Source organism: Solanum tuberosum, unplaced genomic scaffold (genome assembly GCF_000226075.1).
Source record: "Solanum tuberosum cultivar DM 1-3 516 R44 unplaced genomic scaffold, SolTub_3.0 scf00292, whole genome shotgun sequence".
Taxonomy (NCBI): domain Eukaryota; kingdom Viridiplantae; phylum Streptophyta; class Magnoliopsida; order Solanales; family Solanaceae; genus Solanum; species Solanum tuberosum.
In genome coordinates, this window is record NW_006239216.1 from 86681 (window position 1) to 112898 (window position 26218).

At 34.4% G+C, this 26218-nt stretch overlaps 3 protein-coding genes across 5 annotated transcripts in view; 2 read left to right on the forward strand and 1 right to left on the reverse strand.

Annotated features, from left to right (window-relative positions):
* Positions 1-1159: 1159 nt before the first annotated feature.
* LOC102590353 (deoxyhypusine hydroxylase-B) lies at positions 1160-3349 on the forward strand. The gene is made up of 2 exons (XM_006359149.2): positions 1160-1247; positions 1791-3349. Exon 2 carries the CDS (start codon positions 1977-1979, stop codon positions 2979-2981), a length of 1005 nt encoding a protein of 334 aa, XP_006359211.1. The 5' UTR covers positions 1160-1247; positions 1791-1976; the 3' UTR covers positions 2982-3349.
* A 203-nt stretch (positions 3350-3552) lies between these two features.
* Positions 3553-10446, reverse strand: LOC102579476 ((S)-ureidoglycine aminohydrolase). Its single transcript, XM_006359199.2, has 13 exons — positions 10232-10446; positions 10000-10128; positions 8620-8707; positions 8458-8534; positions 7748-7787; positions 7486-7552; positions 6848-6933; positions 6607-6688; positions 6328-6384; positions 4880-4918; positions 4509-4579; positions 3854-3907; positions 3553-3768 (listed from the first exon to the last, which is right to left on the reverse strand). Exons 1-13 carry the CDS (start codon positions 10287-10289, stop codon positions 3699-3701), a joined length of 918 nt encoding a protein of 305 aa, XP_006359261.2. The 5' UTR covers positions 10290-10446; the 3' UTR covers positions 3553-3698.
* Positions 10447-12658: 2212 nt separating this feature from the next.
* The window catches only part of LOC102579800 (uncharacterized), a 28056-nt gene continuing 14496 nt past the window's right edge, over positions 12659-26218 (forward strand). Inside the window, exons 1-17 of one of the 3 annotated variants that reach the window (XM_006359200.2) lie at positions 12659-12928; positions 13882-13975; positions 15316-15410; positions 15543-16063; positions 16167-16377; positions 16477-16782; positions 17362-17515; positions 17624-17761; positions 20145-20226; positions 21381-21631; positions 21717-21830; positions 22125-22387; positions 22941-23189; positions 23272-23427; positions 24186-24326; positions 24430-24669; positions 25611-25738. In XM_006359200.2, the coding sequence (XP_006359262.1) occupies positions 12776-12928; positions 13882-13975; positions 15316-15410; positions 15543-16063; positions 16167-16377; positions 16477-16782; positions 17362-17515; positions 17624-17761; positions 20145-20226; positions 21381-21631; positions 21717-21830; positions 22125-22387; positions 22941-23189; positions 23272-23427; positions 24186-24326; positions 24430-24669; positions 25611-25738 (3296 nt within the window). In that variant the 5' untranslated portion in view covers positions 12659-12775. Of the gene's footprint in view, positions 12929-13881; positions 13976-15315; positions 15411-15542; positions 16064-16166; positions 16378-16476; positions 16783-17361; positions 17516-17623; positions 17762-20144; positions 20227-21380; positions 21632-21716; positions 21831-22124; positions 22388-22940; positions 23190-23271; positions 23428-24185; positions 24327-24429; positions 24670-25610; positions 25739-26218 lie in introns of those variants that run through there. The other 2 variants (XM_015314315.1, XM_015314316.1) reach the window with 2 other exon arrangements.

Sequence of the window (26218 nt, forward strand, 5' to 3'; positions counted from 1 at the left end):
AAATTTCGTATCAAATTAAAACCAAACAAACAAACTAAAATAGAAAATATATACATATTAGTAAGAAGTAGAAGACATTTGAAAAAGAAAATAAAACCCTAACTTCACATTTTGGAAAAGCTTCTTGGAGCCGTTTAGACAATTTTTGGGAATAAGCTATTGAAGAATGTCTTTTACATAGAATTTATTTGATTTTAATTAATATTCCTATCTTTTAATTTTGAGTATACATAAATAGACACTTAAATTTATATAAGATTGAATAAATAGATACATTCGTCCTACATAACATACGTGGCGTCTTACGTGCATTATATCACTTAGGACATATATACCTACTTGTTCAATTTTATACAGGTTTTAGTATCTATTTGTGCACACCCAAAGTTTGAGGGCATAAATGTTAGTTGAGCCAAGTTAAAAGACATATTTATTTATGGAAAAAGGTTCAAATATGTCATTGAACATTGAGAAAAGACTCATTTATGCCATCAGTTAAAAGTTTGGCTCATCTATGTAATTTCTGTTTGAGAAAAGACTCATCCATACCATTATTTATTAACTAAAAAGAGTTTCGTTTCACAAAATCTTTTTTTACATGTGGTCAATTATGATCCGGTTACGTCATTAATTCAATTATTTTTTTAAAGGAAAAAGGTTCAAATATGCCATTGAACTTTGAGGAAAAGTTCATCTATGTCATCCGTTGAAATTTTGGCTCATCTATGCCATTTCAGAATTTTCAATTAACAAATGATGACATGAATGAGCCTCTTCTCAAATAGAAGTGACATAGATAAACGAAATTTTAACGAATGACATAAATGATCATTTTCTCAAAATTTGATGATATATTTGAGTCTTTTCCTTTTTATATTATGCCAATTATGTGAATTTGAATAATCTTTCTTTAAAAAATATTTTAAATTGTCATTTGTTATAAATTATACTCTAGTACTTTTCAAAGAGAAAAAGGCTTAAAATGGTCCTTTATCTTTGGGGCTCTGAACTAAAATCATCCTTATTCTTTAATTTAGATCACTAATGGTCCTCGAATAATGAAAAAAGTCCAAATTCTAACTGAGACTGACGGCGTTAAAAAGGAATAGAATCTAATCACGTGTTGTTCACGTGCTTCCATTCCAAACAAAAAGAAAACACGCCGTCTACTTCTTCTTCCCCAAAATCAAGCCCTAACCCTCCAATCGCCGACGTAGAGTTCGCCGGAAGAGCTAATGATATCACAGGTCTGTCTTTCTTCTACCATAATCTATTTAGTGGTTTTTTTTGTTTGATTTCACAATTTGATGGGTTGTTTTCTGGAGAGGATACCTTACGTCGTGGAGATAGAGAGACTGTTTTCGAAAGATACTCCGTTCAAGTAACACAGTCAGACTATGATTGTTTCTCCTTGTGGAGATGGTCAGACTGATTTCATATTTGTTTATAATTATTGTCTATTTTGTTAGTGTCAGTCTAGGTCTTGAAGTTGGTGACTTGATAAACTTGATTGAGAAAGTTGAGCCATAATGTTCAGCAGATTGTTGCATTGAAAGTTGAAAGAGTCTGTGTGGAATACGCTTTTTATCCTAACATTTATTATTCCAAGTAATTAAAACTATTGCGAAGTAGATTCTGTTTTTGCTTTCACTTTCTTCTATGCTCATATATATATATATCCATTCTTCATATTAAGAATGAAAACAGCAGGAAAGACACACGGGTATACGTATGCAACAGATACAACATCGTAGTTTCATTTTATCTTGATGCATTTGTTTCAATTGCAGGGATCAAGATCATGTTAATGTTGGTATCAGAGTGATAAAGAAATAGACTCAAGATCTAAATTTGGTTTAGTAATCACTTACCTGCATCTGCGCATAAATCTCTTGAAGGGAACTTGCCAGAAGTTAGGTCGAGTGCCAAGTGGCAACATTATTCAGTGAAGTTCTCCAACCCGAATTTGGCTATACATGGAGGTCAGAGTAGGTGAGATTGGAAATGTAGTTGGAGTGGAGGACCAAGATGATCTTCTGAAAAGTTCATTTAAAGTCTCTCAGGAGATGGAGAAGTTTCTATGTGACAGATTGCTGGACCAAGACCAGCCAATTTCAGAGCGTTTCAGAGCTCTTTTCTCTCTAAGGAACCTTTGGGGATCAGGTCCACGAAATGCCCTTATCAATGCAACAAGGGACCCCTCAAATCTCTTGGCACATGAGGCTGCATTTGCATTGGGTCAAATGCAAGATGCTGATGCCATTCCTGCTCTAGAAGGAGTTCTGTTTGATTTCTCCTTGCATCCAATTGTTCGGCATGAGGCTGCAGAAGCACTTGGTGCAATTGGCATAGAAAGTAATATTTTACTTCTAGAAAGAAGTTTGGCTTCAGATCCAGCCCAAGAGGTCCGGGAGACATGTGAACTGGCTCTTAGTCGAATCAAAGAACTGAAGAATGTAGGAACTGATGATGGCTCCCCAACAATGGCACCGTCACCCTTCCTATCAGTAGACCCTGCTGCTCCTGCTTCTTATTCCTCTGTTGAGGACTTGAGGGAAGTTCTTTTGAGTGAAGAAAAGGGAATGTATGAACGCTATGCTGCTCTTTTTGCTCTAAGAAACAATGGAGGAGAGGAAGCTATTTCTGCAATCATTGCATCCCTAGGTTCAAAGAGTGCTCTACTAAGGCATGAGGTTGCGTATGTATTGGGTCAGTTGCAGAACAAAAGGGCTTCAGATGCCCTGTCTATGACTCTTAAAGATGTCAATGAGCATCCAATGGTTAGACATGAAGCAGCTGAAGCTCTTGGTTCTATAGCAGATGCCGAATGTCTTGCTCTTCTTGTGGATTTTTCCAAGGATCCCGAGCCTATTGTCTCACAAAGTTGTGAAGTTGCTCTTAGCATGCTTGAGTTTGAAAAAGCAGGGAAATCCTTCGAGTTTCTCTTCATGCAGATGCCTCATGCCGAGCAGGTCTCATAGGAAGAGTGTCTGGCTACACTTGAATGGTTGTCATGTCAGCTGGTTTCAGAAGACATTTCAGTTCCTGTGCAATTATCATTGATCCAGTTGTAACTGGTTTCATAACTTAGAATATTTGGTTGGATTACATAATTAAGTTTATCATAAAGTCATTTTTGGACTACTAAATATACATTATATCACTAAACTTAAGCTACTTTGTGGACTCTTTATACGTGAATCATGAATCAAGTAATATTGAATTAGATCCATTAAGCTGCTGATTTTGTTGTTTGCTGCTTGAAGTTCCCATTCTTTTCTACCCTTTTAATGCTGTATTGTGTGGGGATTGAATGCTCTTGATATTTGGAGAGTTCAAACACTTTATATTTTGAGGTGTTAACTACTGTGACATGTACTACTTTTTGTGTAGTTTCTAGATCTGAATTTTTTTTTCAAAAATATCAAAGCTTCTATGTTCCAAAATCACACCAAAAATAGGATAGTTTGACTCTCGTATTCTGAACCAGGACACAGATTGAAATCGAAGGAGCATCTGTTATCGAAATAGAAAAAAAATGGCACAATTCCCTTCTCATACTAAAGATAACATGCAAGCATAATAAGGCAGTCAAGAATAACAGATCTGGCAATGGGGGGTCAAAGGAGAAAATGTGACATTGCTCAGCATTGTTGAAATTGTGCTGTTTGAACCATACTCAGAAAAGATGAATGTCACTACAGTGGATTCCTATTTACATCTTTATATATCAAGTAGCGTGAACGCGTCTTGCCCAGAGCAGCATACCTGAAAGAAAGAGCAAAGATATCACTAGGATATTCTTTCACATAGTTGCAGGCTTGCAGCACAAGGATCCCCATCTCTAACTTACCATTGAGGTACAAACGGTGCCATCCAAATAGCATCACCAGCTTGAATTGGGTACCTATAATCCAAAAGAAAATGAAAGAATGTTAGAATATGATTTTAGAAGGATTACTAAGTGTCAATGGATTGAAATAAGAAATCTATTCTAGAGTACACAGAGAGTAAGTAATCTTCCATTCTTTTCATTCCTAAAATAATTCAGAGATTTGTCCATAGAATTGGCTTCAAGGAAAGTAGGATCAAAGTTTTTGACGAATCGTGGCAAACAGTGACTAGCTCATGGATCTTAGAAGCTGGAAGAAGTCCTATACAGTAGATTAAGAGGGTGCTAATTCTTGAGGTTAATATCTCAAGGGGAAACAAATTCTTCAATCATCTGCACATCTTAGGTTTTACATTCAAACTACCAAATGTTCATGCCCAAAGATAGCACTCAAAAGGCACTGAAATTTGTAAAGACGTCATAATTAGGCATCAATAAAGTTAAACTGACACACTATGCAGATCATTTCCCACTTTTAAGCTTGCGAACTTATGTTGTTAAAGAAATACTTTGTCTATACATTTTATCTTCGACAAGCCATAGTGCAAGGCACACAAGTAAATGATTCCAGGACATATTATCAAATTTAGCTCAATACATAGAGTTTGATTCATACCAGCTATCACTTAGTCGATAAATGCCTTGCCCCTCCAACAGAAGCAAACCATGCTGGTTATAATGAACTTCCTGCAATCCAGCCAGTAATATACAATCTTGAAGTAATTGAAGGTGAAAAACAATTCCATTCTCAAGTATATTGTGAAGAACAAGCAGATGCCAGTTAATCATCTAAACTAACGACTAATGCCGCAGAATATTGTTAGATTTTTTTTTTGAGAGAGAATGGTAATAGAGAATGTTGTTATAGACAATCTTAAAAGAACTTTTGCCTTCCTTTTAACACTGATCAAGTCCTTGGTGATGTTCAATGTGACTGAACTAGGAGAACCAATGAAAGGAATAGATGCAATACTAGTGGAAACATACCTTGACATTGAGGAATTCTCCTGGTTGAAAATCCATGATCTTCCGCAGCCAGAAGTATGTGTCAGAAATAAAAGGGAACGAAGAATTTAGGAAAATACACAAGAACATCAAAGTTAGACTATTGTATACCTTTAGGGGTCGTTTGGTGTGAGGGATAGGGAGAGTTAATCCCGGGATAAATTTTAAGTACCCTTTATTTCCTTGTTTGGTTGGAAAGCTTGGGATAACTTATCCCGGGATTAGGAATTAGTACCGGGATAAGTTATCCCTCCCATTTGGTGGTATAGTAATCCCAGGATAATTTATCCCGGGATAGAATAGGAAAATGACAACTATATCCCTTTAAGCCCTTTGTATATATCATTTTTCACATTTATGTATATTTACATTATTTTTAATATCATGTATACTAATATTCATTACTTCTTATTTTTATGATAATTATTTATATTTTTCTATTAAAAAATTACACTATATAAATATAATTTTTATTTATGAATTTATTTGACTAATTCTTATGTTTATTTATATTTTGATTTCCCATAAATCTTCTTTCACTTTAATAAAACTTAAAGAGGGAAATTCTATTTTTAAGCTAAATAAGAAAAAAGTTTTATTTTTAAATACACATGGTGGTACTTACCATGAGAATGCATAAACAAAAATATTAGCACATGTCCTCCTGATCCCCCACCCCCTCCTCCAACATTATTTTTAATATCATGTATAATAATATTCACTACTTATTTTTATGATAATTTTTCATATGTTTCTATTAAAAATTACACTATATAAATATAGTTTTTATTTATGAGTATAGTTGACTAATTCTTATGTTTATTTATATTTTTTGATTTCTCACAAATCCTCTTTTAATTTAACAAATTTAAGATGAAAATTCTATTTTTAAGCTAAATAAGAAAAAAAATTATTTTTCAATACATATGGTACCATAGTGGAAATGCACACACAAAAATATTTAAACTAAATAAGATGCAAGTTTTATTTTTTTTTAAAATGAATAATTAAAGCTTGCAAAGAAACTACAAAAAAACTAAATAAAGTGAAGGGTAATTTTGTAAACAAACAACTTGTTCTTAAAATTTATGCAATACATATTATTTTGAATACAACAAACCAAACACTCAATAAAAGACAACCTCAGCATAACTAATCCCATCATAACTTGTTTTCAAACCAAACGACCACTTAGTTTTATATATATTAGTTTGCTTGCGGGTTAAAAATTACTTTGTATACACTTTCGGCCAGCTTCAAGGAACCTCATTGACATTTAAGCAAAATCTTCATTCGTTTGCAGAAGTTTTATATTAGCCAATTCTACTAACTCTAAACAAGCTCATATATCAGAGTTAAAACATATCCAGAGTAGATTAAATTAGATAGATAATGGGAGAAAATAGCCACAGACAAGTGGTAGAACTCACGTGTATATTGAAATCATAAGCTAAAGATGTTGGAAGAAGCTTCCTTAGCTCAAAAATCTGGCAACAGACAAGAAAATGGAAACATAAAGGATGTTATTATGTTCTATTTCAAATGAAAACCAAAACTCTAAATCAATAAGAAAAGGAAACCTCATTTCTCTCTGTAAGGGATTCAAATTTTAGAAATTTGAACAGTGAGAATAAAAGAAACAGAACAACATAGTTCAAATAAGGGAATCAATGTGTATTTTAGAGAAATAGAGTTGAGGAAAACGGTACCTCGCCAGGAGTTTCAAGAAGGGGCTGCTTGTCTGTTGAACCGACAATTTGCTCAGTAACATGATTTTCCAAGCCAGAATACCTTAAACAAAGACTTTGAGCATTTAAAATTTAAATAGACAAGAAACTTGGTAATCAAAATTAGATGTTTGGAAAATAATGCATGTTGTCACAATGCCACAAGTCATTTCGAGTGTACAGAATGATACCAACATGAGGTACCATGAAATAAAAAACTGACCTCCTTTCAAATACAATAAGAGTAGCAGCTGCATCAGTTTCCACTGTATGATCCAAATTGGGGGGCAGATAAGCATACGAATCAACCTGCATTTATAGTGAGAAAGCATAAGAAGTATACAAGTTTCACTCAAGATGTCTCAGGGAGGAAGAGGCAAGTGAACCTGAATACCAACCAAAAATCTTAAGTAATGATTAGAGTAGACCAAGACCAATATAAAATTCTTTTGAATGTCCTTATACGCCCGAATCGGGAAACCATTGAACTCAACATCTTCCCACACATGTAACCTGATTCTAGAGTTGATGCTTCAACTTGTGATTTTATAGGAACTTATGAGTTTGAGAAATGATTGTTAAAGATTGACTTTGATACCATATGAAAGCTAGGAGTAAGAGCAAGGAGATAACAACTTATATGTCATTTATTGAAGGAACTCATTATCTTAAGATAGACTCCTAATCGACAAATCACCATGCCTCGTCTTCAATAGCTGAAATTCTAAAATATAGATGACATCTTAATTAACACATTAACTCAGGTTTTCTACCTACTTGCTCTGACCAAAATATTACACCAATTATGCATAACAGCAGCTTCACAAACTTCCTTACAGGCTAAAAGTATAGCTGGCGTACTTTCAGGTTGTGGACATTCCCGGATATGTTGGTGAGAACCGCACTTCCCTGGACCACAAATATAAACCTGGTTTTGCAAGAGTTAGAAATACTATATAATAAGTACTAGAATTTTTTGTTTCCTTGTGATTGTAGAAACAGTAGAGTAATTAGAAAAATGTTGCACAAGATGCTGCAATTGGAAAAAACATGCATCAACTTAAGATGAACTCTGCGTCAAGAAATTTTGGGAAAGAGAAACAAACATCAAAAATCTTCCCACCTTTCAACATCACTAGGAGGGAGCCCTGATTTTGAATTTTCTGCAAGGAGGAAAAATTGCAAATAATTACAACCAAACATTCATAGAGCGATTACAGAATGCACCATGCAAATTTTCATGGCTATCATATTTTGGCATTGGAGCTCAGGATAGAGACTACTGTTTGAAGCATGATGTGCCTATAGATTCTTCGCACTCTTGTTAGTTTAAATAGGATATAATAGACTTTAGAAGCCTTTGTTTTGGTCTTCATAGCACTTTCTCCGATTATTTTTTTTCCTTTTCTTCTGAATTGTCACTTCTCTTAAATTAGGGGAATAACAGTGGTGGTGCTAAGTTCATTGCAGGTTGAACCCATACATACATACATACATATATATATATAAATGTAGTCATAATAAGGATCCAAAAGTTGCTTTAGATCACAACTACAAAACCTAGGTGTGGCATTCTTGCATATTTTTTAATCCCTTTTAGGATTCCTAGTCGGCCATTGGACAATAGGGATGCACCCACATTCCTAGTTCCCCTTTTAAATTTTTTCGCTCAGCCCCTCCATAAAACTCTTTTCATTTTAAGAAGGCAAAAAATAGAGATGCACGTCCACCATCCTCGCAGACTCTTTTGGACTTAATCGAAAAGCAAATCACTGAATAACATATATACATGAAAGCTTTAATGACAGCAACATTGGAGCATTAAGAAGACACCTTGCATCTTTGCCAAGTACATGACAAAATGCGAGCCAATTGCTGGTGTGATTAGATAGGCGCCTAAAGTATTTGTCCTGCCACATTGTTTTTTAGATGAGCAATCAACCAAAGATATATCAGTCTATCAAGCAGATAATGGAAATGGTTAATCGAGCATACCAATCAGGTAGAGGGCTAAATACTTGGCTTTCAGGAGTAATGAAAGCATGGTCCTTCTTATACACACTACGAGTAAAACCCGGCAAGTCTGCAAGCAAACAAAGAATAAACAAATAACTAAATCAACAGACCAAATTCAGTTTCATCTACACCATCATTGTCACAATAACATTTGCAAGAGCACCACTTGAAAATAATTGCTAAAAGATATCCCAAACAAAAAGACACCCGATATATTGTGTGATCGCTAAGAGAATAGAACAGCATGGTCAAAATCAAACAAGCAGAGTAATAGCATCCAACAACCTCTTCCTGGCACACCATTAGCAAATAAAATTTAGTTATATACATTGACATATTTCTCAAAAAGTTGTCATTGAAAATAGAAACCTTCACATTAGCCTATTTTGATTTATCTGTAATCTAATTTGAAGTAACTTGATATTTTATTTTATTTTTAATAACCGAGAAATCTTTAGGATTAGTGGCTAATGTGTTCGAAGCTCGGTGCAAAATGAGCTCGCTCCTCTACCCTTCTCCGTTCAAATAACATGTTTTTGTCTGCAGCGGGTTAAAACCCATGAGATGCGCCGAACCCACACATCACAAGCTGCACTCTTGTCACTTGACCAAAGCCCTGGGGAAGTAAGTAACTCGATACTGTTAAGTGTACAAGAATTGCGCTCTTACCACTACACCAATGCCCTGGGGGCAGCAAGTAGTTTCATATTATTCATTGTATAAGAATTAAATGCTTATCCATTTTTTCAAGAAATGGCATGGTTACAAGACATGAACTTGATAAATAAGATCCACATTACTCTAATATAAGCAACTTGTAATCAGCTTTTAAATGACTAGATATTGTTCAGTTTATAAGAAATAAGCACTTATCCACTATTTCAAGAAATACAACAACAACATACTAGTGTAGTCCCACATGTGGGGTCTGGGAAGGGTAGTGTGTACACAAACCTTACCCTTACCTTGGGGGTAGAGTGGTGTTTCGGATAGACCCTCAACTTAAGTAAAAGCATTACAAAGCCGTTCGATAAAAAAGAAAACAACAGGAGTGAAGAAGCCAAGACAAAATGCTAAAGAAAGTATGACAAAACATACTAATAAGGAACCGTCAATAGAACAAAATAATACCACAATCGAAGTGCAAGAAACATTAAATAGTAATAGAAATGGAATAACAAGAAACTCCCAGAGTAAAACTAGGATTACTAGTATGAAAGAACAATATTTCACAAAATGCCATGGCTAAAAAACATGAACTTGATGAACTCAACAAGCAAAAGAAATGAACTTGATGTCTTAAGTCATTTTTCTCTTGTTTCCAATACTATACAATGGAGCCAAACCAAGGCAACTGACCTTGGAGATGAGAAGGAGAAAGTGTGGGGTTAGTAACTTTCCAGTAAAGCGGCTGAGAATTGGAATCAGCATCAATTCTTAATGGTGCAGAACAAAACCCATCTTGGGTCAAGACAGTTTTCACAAAACCTGAAAGAACATTAACATATAAAGACACATAAGCAACACTACACAGACAATACTTAACTTTAATCACCTAAAATGCCAAAAAAAGAGTGAAAAATGGGATTACTCAGAGTTGTAAAGAGAAAGAAGAAAGAAATATATGAAAATAGTGAAAAAGACTGCATCTTTGATACTATTATTGCCCAAGGTAGACTCAACAAGTCCAGATTTTGAAGGGTTCTTATTGATTGTTTTGGGATTTTGCCTTCTTTTTGTTTCAGCTCTGATTATGTTTATGGGGTTTCTCAAACTTCAGTGGTGGCTAGTGTGAAGATGAATAAGCTGCCAACTGGAAAATTTTTATTATGTATGAGGTATGCCAAGTCATACTTGTATGAGACATTATTTGATTGACAAATGGACTGGGACCCATCTGCCAAGGGACAAAGGGCATCTATTAAGCCTTTTTTTTTTACACTTAATTTAATATATTTTTTGTTTTCATTTTTTAAAATGTTTTTTTCATTCTTAACTATTCTAACTAGTTTATGTTTTTTCTTTTTTCTTTTTGTTTTTTTTTTATTTTACACTTATTTTAATATATTGTTTGTTTCCATTTTTTAAATGTTTTTTTTTTCGTTCTTATCTAATCTAATTAGTTTATGTTTTTTCTTTTTTATGTATTGAATTTTGATTTATTTTTTTATGATCACCTCTATAAGTTTTTATTCCTATACTATGTTATTTATTCATATTATAATAAATAATTGTTTGTATTTATTTTTTCATTTATAAAATTAAGATATAAGTAAAAAAAATTTAATTCTAACAATTTTTTTAATTAAAAGTATAAATAAAATTTGTAAAGTCGCAAAAAGTCTTTTAAGGAATAAATTAATAAAATTATCATTTTTATTAATAAAATTATCGTATAATTTGACAAAATGATTATGTATTTATGTAGGTGTTTATGAATATTTTTCGTTTTTTGAATTTCGTGAAAATAGTATCAAAACTTATGTAATTGTTTGTCAAGTTCATTGATGCTCTTTCCGTTATATTTTTTTATTGAAGAGTATTTGATGGATTTAAGTGCTTCTAAAAACATGAAAATGTCGAAAGAAGAATAAAAGAACAAATTAATTTTATACCTTCTTTGTTTTTCTTTTACGAATTTCTTAAGAAATCATAAATAAAATAACAGTTTTACTTATTTATATCTTTATTTTTTAAATTTTTTTATAAATTTTATCTACACTTTCAAAGAGAATTAATTGTTATAATAACATAGAAACTTTGTAATTAATTATATCTTAATTTGTAATTAACAAATAATTTTATATAACTATTATTAGCAATATAAATAATTAGTATCGACATGAAAAAATAATGTCAGTATGCTAGAAACAGAATAAATTAGGCTAGAATTTTTTAATTTTATAGCTTCCATGAATAAAATTACTTTATTAAAATATGGTGGTGAAAAATTTGGAACAATTTGAAAAAGAAATCAAACAAAAAAGTAAGAGAGAGGGAAAACGTCATAAATGAAGAGAGAGAAAGAGCTTGGGTAATTTTTTGAAATGGGACCCAATTATCCACTTGTCAAACAATAAATGGAGTCTCATACAAGTATTGTCTACCACATCATATTTGTGCCTCATACATAATAGTAAAATTTTTCCTGCCAACTGCTATATAATCCCAAAAAGTTTCAATTTTTTTTTTGGGAATATACTGAATCTTACAAGCTACATGTGATACTTTTGGATTTCAGTTTTTTGTTTCTTTTGAGGTTTGTAAAATTCACAAAAGGTCCCCTATCTTTTTCCTTCTTAATGAAATGATTTATTCTTTTTTTTTTTTTTTACAATTACTAAGAAATTCTAAGAACATAAGCTACACCATTCTTGTACCATCATTTAATGTAGTTGAAATAATTGAATTTGGGGCTGTTCGATCAAGTAAAAGACACTGAATGAAATTTGTAACTGTCTCAATCTTATTTTTTCCGTTTTTCTTATGTCTATAACCTTCTTTTGATTAAAAAAAAACACACACATTTTTTTTTGTTTCTATCCAAATATCTACAATCTTCAATAAGTCTCTTTAGAGAATGAAATTGTATGTCATCTTATTTAAGAAATTTGACATTAGTAGACAATTTCATTTCTACTTCTACTTCTTTATATTCTATTGTTTTAGTTAATTATAACTCTCGTTTAATGCTCCATAACTCAGTGATAAAATTAGAGATAAGTCTCATTATCTAAATATCTACTTTCCTTGATCATCTCTAAAATTTTTATAAAAGGATAATTTGTATCTGTATGCTAATATTACGTTGACTTGTCCAATTTCTCCAAGGTAGAAAATTATTAAAGAAGATGCATATTTGAGACAAAAATAAAAGTAGGGGCTCTTTTGAGAAGAAAAGTAAAAGATGATATGTATATGATAATTTACAAACCTCGAGGTACATTTGGATATTTCCCTAAAGTTATAACATACATATGCAAATACAAAACAGTAGGAGGACATATTTCAAAAATTCTAAACTTCTCCCTAAACCCCCGGCTGCTGGCGCTTTTCTGGGTTTAGGGTTTATAGGCACAAAAAAAGTTAGCCGTTAAAATTCCGTTCGCCGGAATTGGACTCGCCGATAAACTCAATGGACCCAGTAGTTGATTCACTGCTAAGAAGTTTCCGGCAGGTACCTCCGGCAGCAATACCGGCGATGCTGGACTGTATATTGGCTTCAACAAACTCTGTTCCGTCATCAATTTTCTCTAGTCTACTGGAAAAGTTCCCCAGTTTCAGCCAGGTATGCTGGTTCTTTTTGCGACACTATTATTTTAGCTTGTAATTGGCCAAAAAGGAATATTTTTTATAGTCTTCTTGTTTTATGTGATAGAGCTTTCATTTTTAGTCTGTCCATAGAGAATTCTGATATAAACTGATCTTAAACAAAGATGGTAGAATGAAAGTAGGGATTTTTACACAAATAGCCACCTGGATTCACTGTTTGCTTTTCCTAATCAGTATACCTAAATTATAGGTTGTGTAAATATGGCTCAGTGTTGCCTATGTACTGTTGTAGTAATATACAAAGTTTCCTATTTCAAAAAAATTATACGTCGATTATGCACAGTAATATATATACTATGCATGTATTATACGTATATTATATATTATAGTAGCTATTTTGCTGCACAATATTTTAGAAAAACTAGCAGAGGCAGTTGCAGGATTTTAAATTTGTGGGTGCAGAACTCAATTCTCCTTTGTAATAGTATGTATGAACTTGACGTGAATTTTTATTTTCTGAAAAATAATAACTATATATATAGAGAGGTTGAATTGGACTTGCATCCGCTTTGTGCATCCCCCTTTGGATTGTTTCTTTTAAGAAATAGTTTTTTGTTTAGTAACTTGTTCTGGTATCATAATGTAAAAATGTTAAAAAGAGGAAAAAAGGAATGTGAATCTTATCTCTGCGATAAGGAAAGATTCACATATCTTCTATATGCTTCGTTAGAGATATATCAATCTTAAAGCTTCACTGGAATCAGATTAGCATACCCTTTTTTCTTGGAAATAAATCCTTTATCATTGTTTAAAATATGCTTTATTGTTATCTTTGACCATTGAGACTTGAAGTTTTGATATCATTTTCTCATTCTTTTTCTGTGTACTATATTCACATTGATGTGGGATTTGGAGTGAGAAATATTTTGATTGTTAAGTATTTTTTAGTGTTTGCTGCTTTTGGTGTAGGGTATAATAGATGGGAGCAAAGATTTGGATTTTGAACAGCGCAATTGTATTGTTTCGTTTGTTAGTGCAACCTGTCATCTTCTGAAGAAGTCAGGTCAGTTACATTCCTCGAATTTGTTTCACATCAGACTTATTTATCACTGTGCTTTAATGATCACTTCCGTTTAAGTAAGAAATAGTTATAATTCAACAATTTTTTACCCCCACTTTTAATAATTCTAATCTGATCCCCATATATCTCAGTAATCTGTCCCTATTCAAAAGTTGAATTGTGACTATTTCTTACTTGAAGCTTTAAATATAAATTTCTCTCAATATGAGATTGAAGAAATAAAAAAATAAACCGGAAGGCATTTATAAAAAAAAACAGCGAAAGAGATCATGTGGACAATTATAATTGAATAGCTACTTTGACATTTCATTTCATTTTTCCCTTTCCCGATTAAAATGAATGGCTTTCTTTTGCATACATTTTGGTTCCTTTCATAAAATAATATAGGATTCGTCATTTCACATTGTTCCATGTCGGACAGACTTTGGTTTGAACTATTCAACTCAATCCATTTGAATATAGGAAATAGTAAATGGGTTAGGCACAAGCTCAAGAAACTTACAGTTGTCCACATGATCTCTTTCGCTGTTTTTTTTATAAATGCCTTCCGGTTTATTTTTTTATTTCTTCAAAAAATAATATAGGATTCGTCATTTCACATTGTTCCATGTCGGACAGACTTTGGTTTGAACTATTCAACTCAATCCATTTGAATATAGGAAATAGTAAATGGGTTAGGCACAAGCTCAAGAAACTTACAGTTGTCCACATGATCTCTTTCGCTGTTTTTTTTTATAAATGCCTTCCGGTTTATTTTTTTATTTCTTCAAAAAATAATATAGGATTCGTCATTTCACATTGTTCCATGTCGGACAGACTTTGGTTTGAACTATTCAACTCAATCCATTTGAATATAGGAAATAGTAAATGGGTTAGGCACAAGCTCAAGAAACTTACAGTTGTCAAACTTCAAGTGCTAGATAGTAGTGGACTAGTGGGACAAGCATTATGGACCCTTAGTCAACTTGGTAAATTCACCTTGACTGAGTGGTCATCAGTTAACCACTTTAAATACTGCTGCAGTTAAATCAATTACATATAAAACATAACGCATATCTAAATAAAATTATTTAAAATGTCTACTTGGGCTTGCCATACAGAAATTTAGGATTTGCTTTTGGCTGTTCATATATGTCACATCATTATGGAGCTTGCCTATCTAAGGATCATATTCGTTCCTCCCGATATTTTAATCATTGTGGTCTGTGAGGCTTGGAAATATTAGTTTGTGAGCCAGATATCTTTTGTTGTGTTCTAGTTATAGGCTTCAAATATTTTCATTTGGCCCAAAACTTTTTACTGGCTTTATACCTTTTCTACAGGAGCGGAGACTAGATATATGGAGTTATTGATTTGGAAAATATTTCTTCCCCTGATGAAGCTGGTTCATTCCAATGACCGTGAATTATTTAACAAGGTAAACATGTTCATTCAACTGAATAAGGATGCAGTTTCAAAAATCTGTGGACTTTATTTTATATGTGATGTGATTTATTTTTGCGAAAATTTTGGTCTGATGTTCTCCCATTAAACGTGACGATGGATATAGGTTGCAGGTATGACCTTCAGTGTTGTCGCTGATACAAACAGTTGGGAGGTTGTTGAAGTAACCATTATCCCGTTTTTGTTAAGATTGGTCGGACTATCTATGGGTGAGATTCAAAGCGAAGAGTTGGATGCTTATAAGTTGTGCCTGACTTCTAAAAATTCAGAAGACCGGCATTTGGAGCCACAGTGCACACTATATGACAATCTTGTGCAATGCAATCCTAATTATTTCCCGTTGCCTGTTTCTTGTCATATTTTAACATTGATACTAGATGCTTCTCAGCAAAGTTTACATACAGTGAGATCAGTATCTGGATTGGATTTCGTAGATGAATGCTGCACAGATAAATTTTCTGCAAATTTGCTCTGGGATCTTTGCAATATTACCATTAAAATGCTTCCACAAAGTGTGGAGCATCGATCTTCTGCAGTTACTTTTTTCCTTCCCTCCATATTCAGAGCACTTGATTCTCATTCTGCTTTTGAAGTCTCAATTAATGGACAGAACTATGTACTTTCTCGGTAAAATTCTCTTGCTTTTCCATTGACATGAAATGATGATTACTGGTTGACGTATAAGTATCTGAATTCTGGACTTACGCCACTAGTTTAATTGTTGTTTTAGGAAAAGTATTTTAGAGAAGCTATGGAAGAGTTGCAAGACATTGTTTTCTTTGGGGACCCTGGAGAGAAGAGATGCGTATGCTATACTTTCTCTGTACCTGTCTTTCTTTACTTATACTGATGAATGCCAATATAGTTATATGAGTAGCACGACAGAAATATTTAATTTGAGAGCTGAGAAACAATTCTGGGATGAAATGAAAAAAGGCTTGGTATGTTGTGTATCTACTACAATGTGTTTCCATTGTTTGATAGTAGCGCTTGCTACAAATATCTTGTTTTCTGTTATCTAACATCTGTAATCTTCTTAGGTTGATAAGGAGAGCTCGGTGAGGAAACAATCTTTATATATTTTGAAGAGAACCATAAATTTAGACGAGAAAAACCAGTATCAAACTAGTGTTAAAACCATAGACGAGAGAAGTTTAGCCCATCGTGGTATGACTAAAAGGGAAAGGTGGGCTGAGGAGGAAGCTATGTCCCTGGGGGTTGGGAAAATTTGCAAGACAAGTGATTTCCTCTCCAGTTGCTACCAGAAATGGGAGGCATTTTTTCTTCTTTATGAAATGCTCGAAGAGTATGGCACTCACTTGGTCGAAGCAGCATGGAATCACCAGGTTTGATCATATGTGTCAAATACTTTCACATTCTCTTTGCTACCTGTGAAACATCCTTTGGTTATCAAAAAGCAATTAATGTAAAGGAATTTCCCTGAACGCTCATGTTAGGGTTCTTTATTAATTTATTGATAAGAAATAAAGGAATTAATTTTAGGTGTCTTGCTTGACTAGAATGTTGATCATCAAAAAGCAGTTAGCAATGCACTTTGTATACGATACTGTGATGAAGGAATTTCCTTGACCTCTCATGTTAGATTGCTTTATTAATTTATCGATTAGAAATAAAGGAATTAATTTTAGGTGTTTCTCTTGCCTAGAGTTTTGAGATTTTAAAAACTCAAACCAATAAAGTAAAAAGTTTGTGATTTAGGAAATCTGATTATAGGTCAGTGGATGGTCTTATGTTCATTTCTATTCCAGATCATTTTTCCTTTTGACTTTATGCATTTCCTTATAGGTTTCCTTTTTTGTGTAATTTGATTTGCTGCTGAGGTTTATCGATTCCAGTCATATGGGATGTACCATCACTATCACATACTAACAGACACTCTACTGTATGATTATTTTTCCCTGCAGATGACCTTGTTGCTTCATTCCTCTTCGTCTCCAGAAAATTCAGTAAACACTATCAATGGAAATGTGTGCCACACTTGGATGGATAGTTCAGAAGAAATTTTTGAATGGTTAGCTGTATTGTGGGAACGTGGTTTTTGTCATGATAATCCTCAAGGTAGAGGGGAAAAACTAATAGACTGATATATTTGGTAGAGACTAGATCATGTAAGGATTTGCTTTTAATATTCTGCTACATTTTTTATTCCTTTTTTTTTCATTGCAGTTCGGTGCTTGGTCATGCAGTCGTTTCTGAGTACAGAGTGGACAAAGTACAACCACTGTGCAAAGTTGGTTCCACAAAATTTCTTAACTGGTTCACTTGTAGAAGGATTGAATGATCCGGTGCACAACAAAGATTTTGGTACGTTTATCTCTATATCACTTATAGCACATGTAGGTCTATGTGGTCCATATTTTCCTTTGTTGCTAAAGTGGCGTTTTACAAGTGTGGGGGTGTGGAGCAAATAATAGGCAAATTCAGGATTCAAAGTTTATGGGTTCTGAATTTGATGTTTGTGAGTTCTGAAATTTATTATATGTACATATTAAGTGAATTTTAACACATATACAAGGTTTGGACCAAAGCTAATGGGTTCTTCTGAAATCCTTACTTTCCATGCAAGCACTGCCCTGATGCATGGTAAAGTCATCATGGCTTTTAGCATACCTCTGGGTCAGGGAACAAGTAACCAAGCTGAGGCAGAGGCACTACTTTTTGATTTGAAATGGTGCACCAACAATGGTTTCTACTCTATAGTTGAGGTAGATTCATTGCTCCTTCAGAACTTGATAAATGATATTTGGGCTACTCCTTGGAGGATCGAAGATGTTGTCGAAGAGATCAAGGATTTAATTGTCATACATAGAATCTCTACTCAGCAATGCTTTAGGGAGGCTAATTAAGTTGCGGACAAACTAGCCTCCCTAAGCCATAATGTTACCAATGTACACATATATTCCCAATTCAATGCAATTCCAGGGATAGTTAAAGTCTTCTAAACATGGGCAGATGGAAATTTCCTTCATTTAGAGCCGAGAAATGTAACCTGAGTTTTTTGATCTATAATCCCCCATGACCTTCTCCCCTTTAGAGCTGCTGAATGTTTTGTAGCTAGAGATCTGATTTTGCTCATTTTTATCTTTGGTTTGTTTATTTTATTTATTTTGATAACCGAGAAATCCGTTTGTGACCCGCTACCCTTTGGACCAATCACAGCCTTCTAAACTTGGTGGATAGTGGGCCCGCCCTTCTACCCTTCTCCACTTGGCTTCGCTTTGCATGGTGTGGGGAACCACTCTCTTAGGAAGGCGAAGGCTAGGCTTGAGGAACCCCCCCCTCCCAAAAAAAAAAAAAAAAAAAAAGAAAGAAAGAAAAGAAAAGTGATGCAAATGGAAGACGAATGACCTCTGCTACCTTGGATTTGGGTTGCCTGATATTGGAATTTGTTGACACATTAGGGCTAAAGCTTTAGTATTATGAAACTGGCATATCAAAAGCTTTTAAATGAATAACTATTGGCAGGCCTCTGGTTTTGATGTATGAAGGAAAATATTTGAGTCAGGCTACTCCTTTCTCTCCTGGAAAATTAGTACTCAAACTGTCCATTTTTTATGTACCAAAATGAAACAAAGGCACTTATCATTAGTTTATACTTCAGGGGGTGGGGCTGATCTTGGAATAATAAGGGGTCTTGGAAGGTGGATGAAGGACTCAAAATACTACACTTCCCTACGAGTGCGGATCATGGAGAAAATATCATGAAGGGAAGAGTTTAATGAGAATGCATCATTCAAGGTGGATGATGGGAGTAGGGTATGTTTTCGAGGACTTAAGTGTGGAGAACAGATTGAGTATCACATTCCCAAACATAACAGAATTTCATGCCAAAAAGGAGATGCCATTCCAGCAGCTTAGCTCAAAAGAGATATCATGGAGGCAAAAGTCTAGATGCTTGTGGTTTAAAGCAGGGACAGAAACACTAAATTCTTCCAGAAGGTTGCTAACTCAAACATGAGATAGAACAACGTCGATAAACTACTAGTGAGGAAGGAGATTATTGTAGATAAATAGCTCATTAAGGAAGAAATTCTTACTTTCTATCAAAACCTTTACAGAGTGGATGAAAATTGGAGACCTACAACAAGCTTCAAGGGGAGGAGAGTGTTAGCTATTGATGAAAAGGAGGGTGGGGAAACTACCTTCAGTGAAGAAGAAGTGCTAGCTGTAATCACATCTTGTACCCCTGATAAAGCACCTGACCCAGCTGGTTTCACAATGACCTTCTATCAAAAAAAAATTAGGACAAAGTCAAACCTGAGGCTCTTGGTGCACTCAATCACTTTCATCACAACTGTCATATGGTGAAGTCCTTCAATGCACATTCATTGCCCTCATCCCAAAGAGAAAGCAGGTGCCAAGAGTCCAAAACCAAACCTATGGCTAACCATCAGTTCATGCCCTTGATGGAAACTAGTAAATGAGTTGAAGCCTAACTTCTGGTGAAGAAGATCAACATATTCATTGATGTAATTCATACCTGACATAGTGATGGACTTCCTAAGCTCCTTGAGAAAAAAAAAGGAGAGAAATCCTATGTTTCTTTTCTTTTGGTGCTTGGATAATTAATATATTTCATTAGCTTAAATGAAGATTTAGCAGCATTCTATAGCCTTTCACACACACAATGCTGGAATACATGTATCATGACTGTGCTGATTCTTTTATTTGTGCATATGTTTCATAGGTGTAAGAGGAGTTTATTCTACCTGGACAATTGAAGCTGCTGGCCAATTTTTTTCTCGGTACAGTAGTTATCTGGATGAAAGGTATGCTATCACATATTGATAAGTTTTTACTTAGAATTATACGGATTAGTATCCTATAATTTTTATTGAGATGGATCTAGTGGCCATAGAATGCTATTAATGAGTTGGAAGAGAGTCAGTCTTATTAAAGGGATTGCATGTATGGCAGCCAACTACCTAAACTAAACCTTCTAGGGAAATAGTAATGGAAGTTTTCAGTTGAGGAGAATACTTTGTGCAAGTAAGTAACTAAAGTGAAGTATAGGAAAGTCTCCATGGATGGTGTCTTGACGAGGTGATTCAAACATATGGGATTACTTATGAAAGAGACTATAAAGGGGATAAAAGAGTTCAGTCAGTTCGCAAAATCTGTTGGCAGTAGTTCACATAGGGTTCAATTCCATTTCATTTTTCCTGATAAAAAAATATATGTAGGTTACTCAGTAGGAAATGGGGACTTTTTCTGGTTTTGTCTTGAAGTTCGGCGTGGTGATACTGATCTAAAAAGATGAATTTTCTCATCTGTTTTCAATGGAAAATGCTAAAATAGCCACATTACCCCATATACTTGATAAGAAACATTGTAGGTACTCCAGAAGTTTAACAAAAGCAAATAGTTAATCCTAATCTACACAATCATGTCTTGCTTCTCATGGAGAATATTTCTGAGCAAACTTCAGAAAGAAAAGTTATCCGAGGAAGAGAGATGTTTTTGCAACAAAAATAAAATTTGCTTAGCTTGAAAGCATAATCTAGCTTGTTAACAACTGTTCTGCTACTATCTGTTGGTTGTTTTCTATTTATTGTCTCTTGTACTTCCATTACGTCTTTTTTAGTCTGTTTTTGTCTTGAGCCGAGGCCCGAGGGTTTATCGGAAACAACCTCTCGACCTCACCTCTAAGGTAGAGATAAGGTTTGCATACACTCTACCCTCCCCGGACCCCACTCTGTGGGAATACACTGGGTATGGTGTTGTATATGGGTCTACACTATATACAAAATGACTAACCTTGGATATGGAAGTTCATGTTTTTTAATCTCAATGGCCGGATCGCACCTCTTCTAAATCTACATCACCGAGCTACGTAGACTTCCACTTGATTTTTATTAGGAAAACCATCATTGGACTGGTTTTGTTAAGGCAATTTAATAGTTGAAGTTCCATTTGATGGCAGGAATGGGGTTGTTTTTTTGAAACGTTTGGCTTCCGTTGCTAAGAGGCAATCTTTTGGACGAGCTGGATTAATGTGTCTTACAAAGTGCATTTCTTCAGCTGCTTGTGGTATTGGACAATGCAGCGATATATCACCAGTCATTTTGCAAGATAAGGAGTCTTACCCAAGTGATAAAGTAGACTTGCTTGACACTTTCCGATATATTATTGAAAGCTGTAAACAACATTTCAATCCCTCTTATCGGCACCAAGGTACATATAGATTTTTGGTAGTACTGAACATTTCAACATCAGTATTTGAATTCACAATTATGGAAATCCATCTTGTTTCTTTCAGTTTGTGAGAACATTCTAGCTGCTGCTGTTTCTGTGGTGATTCCTACTGATGTTCCTCTTGAAACACTTTTACTTTTCATTTCAAGCTTGCCGCGAGAAATTACTGATAATGGAGGTATGTCAATGACACTCACATCCTTTTAGCATGCTGTTATCTCTTTATGAATATTTTTGATTCATCTTTCATCTTTCTTTATTAAGCTAATATCACTCAGGTATTTACCCTGAGTGACCTTTTATTAATGAATAACTCTAATGGAGAAGTACAAGCAATGAACCAAGCCTTACCTTACCTTACCTTTTTCAAGCTTATCTGTGGTTCATCTATTTGCAGATATTGATAAAAAAAACTTTTTTTTCCAAATGCATATACTGATAAAAAAGGGTTCTTATCCTTTGCCAATTATAGGTTCTTTGAGATTAAAGGTACAAGAATGGCTTGGGATGAGCGTACAGAAACCTTCTACATCTGACTGTCTACAAACAAATCTCAAGCTTTTGGAATCTCTCATTGGTTACCAAAGAAAGTTGATAAGTTCCTGTCATGCAATTGATATTTTTGTTAACTATGATGACGAAGATTTGGATTCTTGGGAAGCTGAGGCAAAAAGATGGACAAGGGTGCTTTTTCTTGTTATCAAGGAAGAGGAGGACTTGAATCCAATATTCAAGGTTTGCTTTTTCTTTGCTTCTTAGAAATAATGACCAGGCAACTCCATAATAATTTACAGTTCTTTGCACTATTTTGGCAGATTATGAAACACACAACAACAATTAAGCCTCAATTGCAAATTAGTTGGGTTTTGGAGATCCCATTTTTTAATTTCTTCTCGTCTTCTTTCACTCTAGGCTGCCTGCAAGCCTTATCTAGCTGTGACCTAAACAGTTTTCATGTGTTTCACCGTATTACATTGTATCAGTTGTTTTGAAGTGTCTGATTGTTTTTGAGAAATTCATAGGTCTTACCAAGTAAATGAGTGTCAGTTGTTTTGAAGTGTCTGATCGTTTTTGAGAAATTCATAGGAATTACCAAGTAAATGAGATTTGATCCTGTGATGTCTTTCTCTAAATTTGCCATGTTAGCATAGCTGCATAGGTGCCTGTTTGATATGTAGATTGTATTTGTGCTTTTTTTTTTTTTTGAAAAAGAGTATTTGACCTTTGAATTATGTTATAGTTATTAGTCCCAGTTACAGGCTTGTAATACTTGTAGCAACATGTGCAGTTTATTCAAGATCATGCTGCTAATGTATGTGATCGTAGCAACAATTTGGAGTGGGTACCAGTAAAATTGCTCATCCTTCTTTTGAGCTTCATCCATGAGTTACAAGTACTCCAAGGGAGATTGGTTGACTGCTTGAAAACAGGAAGCTCGAAGACAAGCCTTAGCATTTCTGACAAAGTTGACCAATATTCAATGATGAAAAGCTCGACCATTTTTTTGGTGTTCTCTAAATTATTTTTCTCTATATTGGTTAGTTACCAGGAATCTTATCTGTTATTTCATTAATGGCCTTTATAAGATTTCTCTAAAATCCTGAACTGCCTGCCTACAGGATGCACTAGTCTCATATGCTGGAATGTCGTGCAGCATTTTTTGGTCAAAACACATGGAAGAGGGTGGAGATTTTTCTGGCTCCATCCGAGGCAGGCTGGGGGGTACAAGTCAGCGTCGGTTGTCGTCTTCATTGACCAGTTCAGTTTTGCAGGCTGTATGATCCTTTATGACATACTGTTATGGGCATGTATACTGCATTCATGCTGGCCTTTGATGTTGATGTGGAATCTCTATAATATCCTTTTGTCATGGTTATATTTTGAATTAAATACATCTTATTAAACTAATAACCTCTGGCAGTTAGGGTTTCAGCATCTAACTTTTTGATATGTATGTGAGATATGAAGCTATTAGTGTCATGATGGAAATCAGTAATATTTTCTGGTCAGACTCTTTTGATGCATTCACTAATGAAGAAGACAATCATTTGAATTGAAATGTACCGTATTTATATAAGGATATTGCATGATCTGCTCTCTGTGTCTAACTTAACCTTTGTTTTCTTAATCCTCTATCTTCTTTCAGAATTCTTTTCTATTGTTTTATTAATGTAGTTCGTCATAAAACTTAATTTGAAATCTCTCGGGGATATATTCATTTTTCTCTCTCAGGTATATTCATAATTGTTGTCTTTTAATTCTTTGTTAGATATGGGGGGTACATAATTCTCTCTGTTAAACATCCTAGGTGTTTGATCTTTTGATAAATAGGGTGTATGTGAAATTGTTGCTGTAAATGGCTCAATATGTTTCTTCACATGAAGACACATTTCTTATTGCTTCTCCATAAACATGTGAAGGATCAACCAATCCGTTCTCCTTATTCCATATTTGCCTAGTTTGTGTTTCTTTTCTTTTCTAGCTATCAGATTTATAAGCGACTGACTTTGTGTTCTAACAAACCTTTGGATAGGTGACGTCTATAAAAGCAGTTGCTTCCATCTCCAGTTGGTCCGCACAGTTTGGCACCGATGCTTCGCTTGCGTCTGTTGTTACCTATCTGTGGAACTTTTGCTGGAAGATAAGTAGTACATCTCCGGCATGTAGTTCAGAGGTAAGATTTGGAATCCTGGATGTGCTTAGGCATACATTAAAATATAATAGCCAATTGATTTGAATATCTTGCTTCCATTGTCCTTTTTTATTTCCTAAACCAGCTTGAGGCAGAAATATGCCTAGCAGCGTATGAAGCAGTAGCAGGTGCTTTGGAAGGATTACTGTCCATGTTCAATCTGCTGTTAGATCATGTCACAGAAGATGACGAGTTAACTTCATTAAAAGCTGATGGTAAATCAGTCTTGGATTCCTTACTCAGGACTTTGCTTCAGAACATCAACAACATAATTGCAGTGGGAAATTTGGCACGAGCTCGACGAGCAGTTCTATTGAACTGGAAGGTGATCTTCTTTGCCTTTACTTGGTACATGCATAAGGGTATATATTAACAAGGAGATTATATCTTGTGTATTGCACATGTAAAATTCATTTTAATAGGTATGCAAAAGACTGAAGGGAGGGTGGTGATGTCATTGTGCAAAAGGGTTGTTCGAAATAGTTCATGGTATAGAAGCACTAGTAATACTTAACATCTCTGATGCATCATCACCTGAAAATGAAAGTAAAGAAAAAAAATAAAAATTGTCCTAAACATCTCCCTGTAGCTCGAGCTTGCAAGCTAACTAGCTTTTGCATTGCCTCCAGAAGTAGTCAAATGAAAACCCATGGCAGAGATAAAGAATGACATAGCACATCTGGAAAAGCTGGTATATAGGTGTTTCAATTGGAATACACAAAGCAGGACATATGTCTTAAATTTGAGGCTAGGAAAAAATAGGCAAAGTGCGCATAGAAATAATAAATAATGTATTACAGATAACTATCTTGAATATTATCTGTGTTCATTTTGCTACCTAAGATGCAAGTTTCAAGTGGATCAAGTTGGATTGGTTGAGGTATGGATAACAAAAAAGAGGAGAAATAATAACCTATAAAAAAGGCTTAAAATAATTTTAGTTTACTACCTTTTGTTTGAAATATTGGGATGTCAAAAGAAAAGAGAAAGATTGTTAGTTTTGGCAAGCAGTTTGAGTATAGTAAATATAAGCAGGTAATTGTTCGGGATAATTTTCTCCATGAGATGTTAAATATAACTTAGTCCCAGTACTTGCTTTGATTCTATTTATTATTTTAGAGGATCTGTAACTTTGTTAGAGTTTTTTCTTCTTTTACTTGTTCTGGTTTGACTAACCAGCATTGCTCTTTTATACTAGGGATTTCACTTGTGGTTGTTGAAATTGATGTGCTTCCATGATAATGTGGTCTTCTTTTATGATTTCAGTGGATATGCATCGAGTTGCTACTATCAATTCCCAATCATGCACTTAAGAGTGGAGTGCATTCGAGAAAACATAACTCTTACTTCTCAGATACAACACTTATATGGACTTTTGATGATCTTGTTGACAGGTATGCAACAATATGTATCTGCTTAGCAATCACTTAGTAGAAATTACTTGGGTTAATTCTACTTTACCTTTTAATTATGAGTTTTGTACTCATAATTCTCTTCCTCATCAAAGTCGACTTCTACCACAAATAAATTGAAATGGTGAGGTTAGTTTATTATCTAAACTATAAATAAGATGAGTTGTGCAACTCTTTGCATTAAGATTTCCTGTCAGAATAAATTTTTCAATTGCCAAACTTTTGTGCCGACCTCATCAATTCAGTAACCAAAGCTTTTGACATCCTTCCGTATTCCTAGCCCCTTGTGTATCCTGCTCCCTAGCCTTACAGTTATTATGTCCTCCTTTTGCTAATTGTCAACCCCATGTCAATATTTTTATTCCTGTAATCCAACCTACATGCACCGGCCTCCCGCCTGCAGGACCTTGTAGTATTTTTTTTCCTTAAGTTTTGAAGTTTAAACTAGGCTACTGTGGGAAA